Source organism: Limulus polyphemus, unplaced genomic scaffold (assembly GCF_000517525.1).
Source record: "Limulus polyphemus unplaced genomic scaffold, Limulus_polyphemus-2.1.2 Scaffold2315, whole genome shotgun sequence".
NCBI lineage: Eukaryota > Metazoa > Arthropoda > Merostomata > Xiphosura > Limulidae > Limulus > Limulus polyphemus.
This window is the reverse complement of record NW_013667925.1, coordinates 143414-156039: the sequence shown is the minus strand read 5'-3', so window position 1 is coordinate 156039 and position 12626 is coordinate 143414. Positions and strand designations below refer to the sequence as shown.

At 34.0% G+C, this 12626-nt stretch overlaps 1 protein-coding gene across 1 annotated transcript in view; it reads left to right on the top strand.

Moving 5' to 3' along the window:
• Positions 1-12626, top strand: part of LOC106466597 (D-aspartate oxidase-like) — a 68976-nt gene that overhangs the window by 1950 nt on the left and 54400 nt on the right. Inside the window, exon 2 of the mRNA XM_022394624.1 lies at positions 8961-9185. Within this exon, the coding sequence (XP_022250332.1) occupies positions 8977-9185 (209 nt within the window). The 5' untranslated portion in view covers positions 8961-8976. The remainder of the gene's footprint in view (positions 1-8960; positions 9186-12626) is intronic.

The following is a 12626-nucleotide window of genomic DNA, read 5'->3' as shown; positions in this document are numbered from 1 at the left end:
TCGGGCTAAAGCTGTATCTTCGCATTGATTCATGTAAGGGCATACCATCACTGTCTGTAAAACTGTTCAATCAACTTTACGAGTTTCGTTACCTTTATGTTCATGAAGTATTTTTTTTTGTAAGACCCCAGAAATAAGCTAATAAAAATTAGTACTTTACTATCATGTCATCATCCTACTGGTAGAAAATTATGAAATTAAATGAATATCAAATTGAAGCATCCACTGGTTAGAATACGGGCGGATCTGGGAGGTGGTAATGCGTAGAGTGCAATTGCACCCACGCCCCGATCATAAGACCAATTTCCCTATTCTCTGAATTCACATGTAATCCTTTCAATTACCGTGATTTTCGGGCAATTTCCGTTCGTTTCGTTTATCTATGTGCTGAAATTCGTTGTTTAATTGGCACCCTTCTTTTCGTTTTGTTTTCCACATGGAGCACTCCTTATATTCATGTTAGCAGACTATAGAGCTATCTATAATAGGTGACACTGAAGCACAAGTGAAAAGGTAAGAAAATGGATAAATATTCTGTTTATTTCTTTGTCGAATTTCGCGCAAAGCTATTCGAGGGCTATCTGCATTAGTCGTACCTAATTCAGAAGAGAAGGTAACTACTCAACACCAGTCACCGCCAACTCTTGGTGTACTCTTTAACGAGGAAAAGTAGGATTGATCGTGACATATAAAATCCCACGATCCACGGGTTGTGAGAGGAGCACCCTAACCACTAGGGCCAAATATTTGATAAGACGATTGTAGGGTAATTAGAGTGAAATAACATGTCGCTGATGAAAAAGAAAATTGAAAATCATTAAGGAAATAGAAGTAGCAGGAGTAATACATTGGGAAGTATTCCTTCAAATATCGCTATTGATTTGCTACTATTAGTACTGGTGGCTATATTTCAGGGTTTGTTTGTTATTGCTAAGCGACACAATGAGCTATACGCGCTCTGTTCGACTCAAACTCCGGATTTTAGTATTGCAAGTCTATGAACTTACCGCTGACCTATCAGGGGATATATTTGTAAGGAAGTGCTTCATGCTGCATTTCAAACCGTTAATTTCCCTTTTTTAGAACTGTTCATTACACTGATTGTTGACAGCAATATAAAACAAACGATTAAGTTGTTATTACCGACACGAAGATATTTTTTTTTCTTATTCGAATTAACAGAAATGTATTTGTTTGTTTGTAGTTAAGCACAAAGCTACACAATGGGCTATCTATGCACCACGGTTATCGAAACCCGGTTTCTAGCGCTGTGCCATTGCGGGGCAACAGAAATGTAAGGCGCAGACGTCTTATTTTATACTTTAGGCTCTTGTACACGAGTGACAGAGACAAAAAACAAAACAAAAAATGCATTGTTTTATAAGAATAAAAGTAAACAAATACAGTTTAATAATGATGAAATAATGCACCAACTTCCTATTTCTGTTTCACTGAAATGCTTGAAAAATATACTAAGAGTTGAGGATATGTAAGTCTGCTTGTGCTATATGTATTCCTTTTTTCGTCGTTGTTTCAAGCTTCTTTTGTAGTACAAAAAAATAAGCACTTTTGGGCAAGAAGTAATTTTTATCTCCCTAACTAAAGTAAAACCGGCAAGATTCCGAAGAAAACGCCCCTTAGACCCTGTTGGAACCCTTGGGTGAATCCCAGACTCCTGTCTAAAATATCTACATTATACCATCTCTGGGATAAGTTCTTATAACCTGCTGATATACATGATTTTTGTTTGTACATTTATATCACATAATATTCTTGAGTGTCACCTTTATTAGGAAATTAAATGCTTGATTGATCATAAACTTTGATGAAATACGTTAAATAAAATAGTGTTACGTCTCCGATCGTTAGTTAATTTTCCGTAAAAATTCTTACCGAAGAAACTTTACCGATACAAGTCCTTTCTTAAATAAAACTTGTTTCTTCTTTCTGATTTATTGTTATTTTTCTTGTTTATTCTTTGCGATACACTTAATTTCAACAGTCGCTCTATAACAAACGCTATAATTCACAACGAACTTCTCATGTGCTCAACAATATTCTTACTCATTACTTTACGTTGCTTCTTGGCCGGTCTTATATGTACAAGACTACCCCAATCTAGTAGTCTCCCGATATTTCATGAAGGTTCAAGAAGGAAGTGGCGTGATACGAGCGTCACGTGACCTGCGTTGTCTTAACAATAGAAACAAAGTCCTTTAACATAGAAACTAGAGGTCACACTCTACAATCTTAATACAATAAAATACAACATCCAACCCACCATACTAAACTCTAAAATGATAGTTAAACAAGGCCAGTCCTTATCACTTGAGTATTTATCACGCCTTCCCCTAAACTTCCTTAAGTTAACTGCATCTACCACATCTGAAGGTAACCCATTCCAAAGGCCATCCACCCTGTTAAAAAGATAAAGCTGTCTTAGTTGAAGATGAACCTAACCCTGCCCAAATCCATATTTGTCTTCTAGTCATACCATTTGAACCATTAAATATGAGAAAAGACGATGCATCTACACTATTAATATTCCATTAACGATCTTAAACACCTCAATCACATTCCCTCTAATATTTTTAAAAAGAGAAAACCATTTCAGAAATATTAACCTATCCTCATATGACAACCTTTCCACACCAAGTAGTATGGCCTGGTAGTTAGGGCACTCGATTCACAACCTGTGGGTTATGATCTTTGAACATGCTCACCCTTTTAGCCGTGGGTGCATTCTAATATGACAGTAAATTCCACTTTTTGTTGGTAAAAGAGTAGCCCAAGAGATGGCAGTGGATAGTGTTCACTAGATGCCTTCCCTTTAGTTTATTATTCAAAAATTAGGGAAGGCTTGCACAGACAGCACATGAGTAGCTGTATGAGAAATTCAACAAAAACCATTTCAGGTATCATCCTAGTGCCCTCTTCTGAACCCTTTCTATGGTGATGAGCCCAAGACTAAACACAATATTCCAAATGTGGCCTAACCAATGACAATATAATCTCTTTAGACTTGCATCTAACATTTCTGTATATACAACCTAAAATCATATTTGCCCTGCCCCTAGCAACAGCACATTGCTTGGATGGCTTAAGAGACTCGTCGACCAGAACACCAAGATCTTTTTTCTTCCATATCACTGCTATGGTTATTCCCATCAAAAGATATTCATAATTTAAATTGTGATATCCCACATGTATTACCTTGTATTTATTATAATTATAAGCCTTATATTCCTTGAATCCTGGGGATGCTGGATTTGGCAATTGGTTAGTGAGCTGGATGACTGACACACTGAATATTGAGGATTTGAGAACCCATATCTACTTGTTCTGTCATTTGAACTACCACTGGTGAGGTGGCTGATAGCAACTTTTGATGTTACAGTCTGGAGGTCTAGCCTGTCGGCAGCCTTCTCTAGAGCCTGTATGTTGGATGCATTATCAAACAATGTATCTTCCTTCAGTGGCTCTAAAGACATAAGCATCAGGCTAACTCCGTGCATTGTTGTCAGTGCTGGAAAGTCTGAAACACCTAAAAAAATTAAACAAACGTTACTCACCAGTACTTCCTTCCATTTTAGTTTAGAGATTCAGGCTGGATAGTAACTCTAAAATTAGTGGTCTTTAAACCTATAATTTTTGTGCATTCTGGCAGAATTATTTTCATGATTTTCTAATGATTATCACCATACGTTATAAAAATTTTAAATTTCTAAATTTTGTCTTTTCGTTCAGCATCAGAGGTACCCACATGAAGCATTGTTGAGTAAATAGCCTCAAACCTCTCCCTGTTGAACATTTGGTGTCACCATCTGATGGGTTAATCGGGATTTTCGGCCTGCTAATGGCAGAATTTGCTCAGCTTTAAGAAGTTAAGTAGGAAAAACTAGGATGAAAACGATGAGTAAAGATGTTTTATTGTTTATTATCATTGTAATGTTCAAGTTACAAAATTAATTTGTCCTAAAATTCTACTTAGGACTAGTGTGAAGAATAAACCTGTGGTCAAGCTCTGTGTCTACAGGCTTATGTGTGCTTATGCTTAACATGCCCGTAGAGCATATTCCCAACTACTTGCAGACAACATCGTCAGTGAAGAGTTCCCTGGGACTCAAGCTTGACCTAAGTTTCAGCTGTAGTCTTCAAAGAATTTATCCTAATTTTCCAACCTTGGAAATTCATTAACACCAACATCTCCTTTTCTTTACGACTTTCATCAGCAAAAGTTTAGCACAGAAGAGAGTAACTACATCTTGCTGAGAAGGCGTTATTTCTCGCCTATGGTGTGACATGCACAGCCTCCATTATAACTGGTGTTATACTGGAAAATGTTGAGAAAGTATTCAGAAAACTGTATAATTTTGAATTTTTTTCAATCTGCACATTTAAAAATATTCAACATAATAAAATAAAACACTGGGTGCATCAACTTTAGATTTCTTATACTATATGATATTATTTATGAAATTTACTTTCCATGGATAATGTCACTTTACTCACACTTCAATTAGATCCAATTGAAATGTTTTAGCCAACACATGCAAAACACAGGCTAAACTGTATTATGTTGCATATATGGATTAAATCAAGATGTTACCCCTATCTCTTTCCATAAAAATCCACCATCTGCTGAATGTTTCAGTGCTAAAACTAAACATTCTCATTCCCACATGTTTGAAAACAACAGGTGTGCTGTATCTTCAAATAATGCCTTACAGGACAGAACCACAGTTAACTTCATAATTTGAGGTCTTAGCATTCTGATCAAATTCTCTTATTATCATTCAAAGGCTGCTTACTGATTTTGTTTTCAGCAATTGATTTATTTCGTGTTTTACAATACTTATGAATAACTATGTAAAGTTTCATATATGTATGTAAAACCTCACATACATACATATACACAATTGTGTATTACTATAAACACATGTTTCCAACTCCACATGTTGCCACATACATGAATAGTTTCTGACAGACCACATCAGACATTTGTATTATTATTATTATAACCTATATTTGCTACTTTTGTAAACTATCTATCTGTAGTTATAGTTCAGTAACTTGCTACCATCTGTGAGTTGGGAATTCAGCAATGTTTCATTTTTCTCACAAAATGAATAATTACTGGTGGAATTTAACTGAACAAGATTCTTTAACCAAAATTGAAGTTTCTAGAATTAATATTTGTTCCATCACTACCTTGTATATCAATACCTTTGGCTAAATACAACAGTTCGTGTAAAATGGTACACTATATCAACTTATACAAACAAAAAACTACCTATCATTGTTAAAATGAAATAAAACTAACCTCGAAAGCAAAAAAAAATGTTACTTTAGAATCACTACAGATAAGATAATCCAAAACTCTGAAAAGCTATTTTAAAACTAGGAAGAACCCTCTGAAAAACTTGTAAAACTCAGCTTCAACCTTTTCACACCGATAATTCTGACAAGTTTAAAATTATGAAATAAAAGTAATAATACCTTTCCTCTTTTTTTTATTTTATTTTTTTGAATGCATCATTTATTGCCACATCTTTAATTATCTTCACACGTTTGTTTTATTTTAATTTTATGGTTTTATTGCCTAGCATGTACAACAGAAACAGACTATTCATCCATGAAAAGCATAGAATAATTTAGCAGATTCTTGTACATCGATGAACTGTGAATGTTGGTACTCGGAACTGTAACTAAACTATGCCTTAATTTTTTCACTATATTAGTTATTCAAATAAAAGTTCATGTACCTTTCAAATACCCATTGTAGAACATAAAAATATATCAGGCACTAGAATAGAATGCACCAAAGTTATTATAATTAACTGGCTATCTAACCAAGCTTATAAAAAGATAAAAAAAACCTGTAACGGGAGTGCTTTCAAAAGGTAGTCCTTTCTTCAGTTTACCCTTGGATAAAAAAAAAGAGGTCCAGCTTTTGAAAGCATTTGGATGATAAGGTTTTTATCAATACTGTTGCGTCAGCGAGGTCACGTGACTAGTATCACGCCACGTCTTTCTAGAAATATCCTGTTCCTTCGTGAATTGTCGGGAGATTACTAGATTGGGGGTAGCCTGGTATATATATAAGACCAGCCACGAAGTGACAGGGGGTGGGTAATGAGTAATTGAACTGCAGTCAGAGAATGAGTAATTGAATGTATGCGGACAAAATGTTGTGGGCCACGTGAGACGTGAGTTATAGCGTTGTTATAGAGCGACTGTTGAAATTAAGTGTATCGTAAAGTCGTATTCGGAAAGAATAAACCAGTTTTATTTAAGAAAGGACTTGTGTCGCAAGTTTCGTCGGAACGAATTTACGGAAAATTAACTAACGAACAGAGACGTAACAGTATGTTAAAATCTTTTATCCAAACGCGCCAATATGTAGCTTGTTTGCTCGGTTATATGTAGTAGATTCAGGAACAAAATGTAGCATGTTCCTGGGAAAGGAAATTTTATATTTAATTTGTGTATTGTCAGTTTTATATGGAATAGTTTTGGTTTCCAGTGGTCCCGTTATTTTTGACGGGCTTTTACGATAGTCATTATATATTAAGATTTCTTGAACCTATGTGTTTTTCTGATATCATAACCAAGCTTATAAATACAGTATTGTCCGAAATTAGAGCCATTTCTCTAATTATCTCATAGATCAGCAATCAATCTGATAACTGATAAATGTCACAAGGGACACAATTTTCCCGCCTTTTTTCACCGTAATAGCAAACTTCAAAGACGCTTTGGCGGTGACGATGAAAGGAGGTTATCTGGTACATAGCAGGACCGCTTCACAGAATTTCTTGACAATTATAAACAATAATTACCATTATTACTGAGATATGTGAGCACTGATGTTTGTAGCAAAGTTAGAAATAAATGGGCTATGTTTGTACCACTTATCATAAATATATTTGTTTATAATATTAATAGAGGTATTATCATAAGACCCAATTAGTCTCTTATTAGCGCCCCCTTCCCATTTTGCAGTTTGCAACGCCCCGGGGGCGTTAATTAGAGGCAGTATGGTAGATTTCAAATTTGTTTTGTTACTGCTAGGGGATATGACTTTGCTCAAAAGGGCAGTTGTAATATTGATGAAAAAAAATATGCTATTCTTAGAAAATTGCCTTGAATGTTTTGAAAACAAAGGGGAGGGAGGTTGTCTATATATTGGTTTCATAAATTTATTGATATCTCAGCAAATCGAGAAAGTAAGGTTCAAATTTCATATTGCATGTTATAATGTATTGTTACGTCAGCGGAAGTCACGTGACCTGTAACACATAATGAGTATCTCGAAGGTTCGTGAATGCTCGAGTGTTTGCTAGATGGGCTGTATTCTAATATATAAGCCCGACAATCAATCGGAACGGAGATAACAGACAGAGAGATTGAAGCTATAGACTGACAATTGAGTTAAGCGCGGTAGTAAGTAAAGTGCGTGAATCGTTCGTTGAGAATTATAGCGTGTGTTGAAGTTAAAGAGACTGTGGAAATTAAGTATATTGCTAAGTTCAATTGAGAAAGAATAAACTAGTTTTATTTGAGAAAGGACTTGTATCGCTGAGGTTCTTCGGAAAGAATTTTTACGAGTAATTAACAAACGACCAGAGACGTAACAGCATAGTTTTTTTTATTGGTTCATCAAATTAAAAAAGACATAGAATCTATAAACAAACGCAAAAACATATCATAACACGGATATTAAGAAAGTAAAGCTTAGATTAATATAAAAATATGAATTATTAGCTACATTTTGATGCAAAGTTTATTGAGATTCATGGTTAATAAAGTTGTTTAGTTAAATTATGAATGCAACTTTGTAAAATATTGTGACATGCACTTTTCAAATTAACTGGACATATATAGAAAGGGTTGACAGAGGGAGAACTAGAGCTTTTATTGCTAAAAATAATAATACAAATAAAGCCAAGCTATTCACATACTACACTTCACACAAGTGGCCTAGAGCCATAGGTGTTTCACCATAGAAGTGTGAAAGTCCTAGGACATGATCTTATTTGCTGACAAAAAAAAAAAAAGACAGCTGTCGATGTCTAAATGTCATAGTGCAGTAATAGCTATCATTCCTATTAGAGAACTTGCCTAATGATCAATTAGCAGATTCTGTCTCATGTGCACCAGGGTAAGGAATGCTTAGTTGTTTACTTGAATGACTCTGATTCCAACTTGAACTGAAAGAAAAACATAAGCTTTAAAAAATGTACATAATAACTAAGAGGGATAGCTAACATTTGGTATTATCTTGTACAACACTAGCTTTCTAGCAAAAATTTACATTTAAAGAATTTGAAGCTTATACCTTCATTATGATGTTCTAAAATAACAGTATCTTTAATGAATAAATAATGAAATAGTTTTGTATTGAAAACGTTTGTTGATTTTTTATTTTGTAAAACTCTCACTTAAGGATTTATGTTTTTCAAGAGGTCTATGAATACTTGTTTCAAATCATAAAGCCTTAAGTATGAGTGGAATCTTGATTCCTCATACATGAATGTATGTATTATTTAATAGGAGTTTTGTACATACAAGTTATCTTGGGTGCAGTGATTTTTGTTTATTTTATGTATACAATGCAAATTAGATGTGAGTGTATCAGTAAATTTATGATAATTTTGATTTTCTCCTTAAGTTCATAACTGTTGATACTTCATTTTTGAAATCTCAGATAATAACATGTAGAAATTGTGTGAAGTATATTTTTGGGGAAATTAAGTTTTATCACTTACCATATTGGAAGTAAGTTTTCATGAAATTAAACTATATAAATTTAGGTCTTAGGCTTGGTAAAAGGTGCTAAGAACATTGGGCCTGTATCTTACTAAGTGATTCGTTAAATTTAGTTTGATCTTTTGTTTGTTATTGTAGATTCATTGTGAAAATAAATAATTAGATTTATTGTATATTTTTCTTTGCAGAAATTTAGATCTACCAATGGCTAGTTTGAAGGGTCCTCATCCTAAAGTTGTTGTTATTGGTGCTGGTGTTGTAGGTCTTTCCACAGCTCTTTGTATACAGGAGATTATGCCAGGAGTAGAACTTACAGTTATAGCAGATAAGTTTGAGAATGATACATTAAGTAGTGGAGCTGGTGGTCTATTTCGACCAGATGATAATATTGGACCTAGCAATAAAATTTTCAAGTAGGTGTACAGGTCTCTCTGAAAAAAATCTGAATATGAAATTTCCTCTTGTCTTTTTATATTTAAAATTTTGGACAAACTGTAGTTACAATATTGTGATGACCAAAGTTAAATAGTTTATCATATAAATAGTGTTATTATCAATTAATTCTGGATAGGGCACATGAAGATTATAAGTAAAAAAAAAGTTGTTTTGCTTTATTGATGATGTGAACATTAATTCCAGTAATTGAAAACAAAATGTTTAAAAGAAAGTACATGAATTTAAAGAATTTCTGTCTTATGCAAATGTATTAACTTTTTAGTATACCTCTGGTCACACACACACTGATTTGATATTTAAGATAACACAATCAAGAAATACTTGTTCAGCTCTTTTACAGTTTTATAATGTGTTACTAAGTCTACTACCATACAAACACTTCTGTGTCCTTGTAATGATGTATTACATTGCTGAGAATTAAAACAAAAGTGCTGTATGTTTATATCTAATACACAAAAGGTTACATGTAAAACTTATGTTGTACGTAATAAATCCTATAGCTGTAATTTTGTCATAGTTAAAATTTTTTGAATTTGAAATACAGTATATGTGCCATATTTGTGAGGAAAAAAATTATAAACCATTTATTTTTTGCATTCAAAACTTTAAATGTGGTTTTACAGCATATATCTATCCACATGTGTGTGTGTGTGTGTGTGTAATATATGTGAATATGTATATACATATATACATGCATACTTAAGTATCAGTTATAAACCTGAGTCCAGCAAGAAAAAAAAATTACAAGAAAAACCTATAAGAATTGGATGTACCATAGAATGACCTATAAAGGTGTCATTTTGCCATGTTTCTCTGAGTTATGTTTGCATATTGTTTGGTATTTACAATAAAAAGAAGTTATTGTCTTTGTAAAGATTACCACAACATAAAAGGTTGGGAACATGAACCCTGAAATTAAGCAGTAGGTGCCACATAATACAGTAGGGAGTAAACCTGACAAGCTGATCAGGTGGGAGATGGAAGGTAAAGAATTGGGCATGAAAGCCAAATGGCCTTTCCAGGCAAGAGAGGCCTAAGGGGGGAAGGACCAGTCTGGATATATGATGACAAAAGAAGAACGGTGGAGGATTTTGGTAACATCAATAACATAAATATCCGATCGAGGACGTCAGCAATCTAGGAAGAAAAGGAAAGATAATTTTCCACATACTCGATTAACCAGCTATAAAAATATGGTGTAGGGTGCGACAGACCAAAATAACAAGATGCCAGAAAAAAATTAATCCAATTTTCTTCTCCTTGATTGTAATCACCTTTAGAAACATTGTCAGGTTGAAAAGGAGAAGAAATCGCTAGACGAACTGAGGAATCTAACTCCCTGTAAAATAAGGCCTATACCTCCTCAACAGATAAGTCGAACCCGATGCCTGAGTAGTTGTACCAGAAGTGTTGTCTATCATAATGAGAACTTTCATTGTCAATACACTGAATCACGAAGTCATTATAAATTACCATATAATTCGGTAACAGTAAACAAATGCAAAAATAGTTGAAGCAATTGAATGCAAGCACAGTAAAAGAAAACTGTTGAAAAAGGTACTGAAATGTCAACGAAGTATAATTGTAAACAGTAGTCACGTTCAGAAAAAAACACACCTTTAAATGATGATGTGCCAATTGAGAAAGTGAAGATTGAGCTAGAAAATCAGAGGGAGCTAGCGGCACCAATATAGGTAGCACAATATTAGTGGTGGAGGGTGGTCACATGCTATATACATGTTCAAAAGTGGCACGAAATTTGTGGTATATACAGACTGGTGCTTCGAATATTAAAATTTTTTAGCAATGCTTAGGGGATGAAAGAAAATCGAAATAGCTTTGTATTGGTTACAGGTAAGACTGTATCAGAATATAGAAGCAGGGAAAAATAAACACAAAGAACTGCTTTACACAATGATAAAAAAAAAGATCAAAGCCTTTTGTCACAACTGCAAATTTAAAAAGTCTAATAAGAGAAAAATATATAATCTACATCATTTAAAAAATATCAACATGATCTCAGTTCAAAACATCCTAACAAATAAAGGCAAATGCAAGATATGCATGTAAGATGTAATATTTTGTAGTGTGTGAAATGGGGGGTTGTTAATATTGACTGAAATACATGACATTAAACGTAAAATTGTAATTTCACATAAACAATCATTTCTTTCTGTCTCAGTGTTCAAGCCTATAATGAGACTAAAATTCCATGGTACCAAATATTATTTGTTTGAACAATTTTCAACTTTTCAGTTCAGCTTGGTATAATGGTAGTTATCTGCTTCAGTCATGAGTTGTGATTACTTTTTGCAATAGCCTCAGAATACCTAAACTGTGTGAATGATAAATCAAAGCATCATTTTATATTGTTACGTCTCTGTTTGTTGGTTAATTTTCCGTAGAAATTCTTTCCGAAAAACTTCAGCAATACAAGTTCTTTCTTAAATAAAACTAGTTTATTCTTTCTCAATACAACTTTGCAATACACTTAAGTTCCGCAGTCAGTTTAACTTAAACAAAAGCTATAATTCACAACGAACGATTCACGGACTTTACCGCGCTTGAGTCAATTGTCCGTCTGTATCTCTGTCTGCAATTCAATGCCATTGTTGCCGTCACTTCTTACCGGTCTTATATATACAAAAAGCGTACATCTCGTCTCTTCGTGAATCTTCTAGAAACTCATCACGTGTTACCAGCGTCACGTGACTTTTGCTGTCAGAACAATATTTTTAGTTCAATGACTGATTGATTCATTTAACTTACATGCTAGAGGAGTTTAGCACAGTTATGTAGTCCTGTTATGGCACATTTTTCAATATGCAGTCCAGGTAATGTGCTGCCATCTTCAGTTCTGAAACCACTGACCACAGTGAGGCAACCAGCTGGAACAACTATTATCACTTTTTACTTTATTATTTACCACTGTTTCCTTTTTAACACTAAGTACCCAATGTAAACATGATGATTTGAATACTGTTACATTTACTACTATTACGTATGGAGTTTGACACAGTCTCTTCTCTCTCCAACAATCTACTCAAAGTCCTTCTAGTGATAATGTCCAATTCAATTTCATGTAAGTAACATCTTATGACTTTTTAAAGAACAAAGAAAATTTACTAGGTCAAACGTCATGCCGTTTCTAACTCACATACTATGTTATAAATTGTTATATATACATGACTGTTTCAAGCATTATGATTTAGATAGATTACATAGTTTAGGTGTCATACTTAGTTATTTTTAGAAACTATTGTTGCGTCAGCGAGGTCAGGTGACTAGTGTCACGCCACGTTTTCTAGAAATATCCGGACAGTTGTCAGCAGACGAGAGGCACAACTATAGAGCACTGGTAGCGGCTCTAGAACTCAGGTACGGAACCCAAACACGGG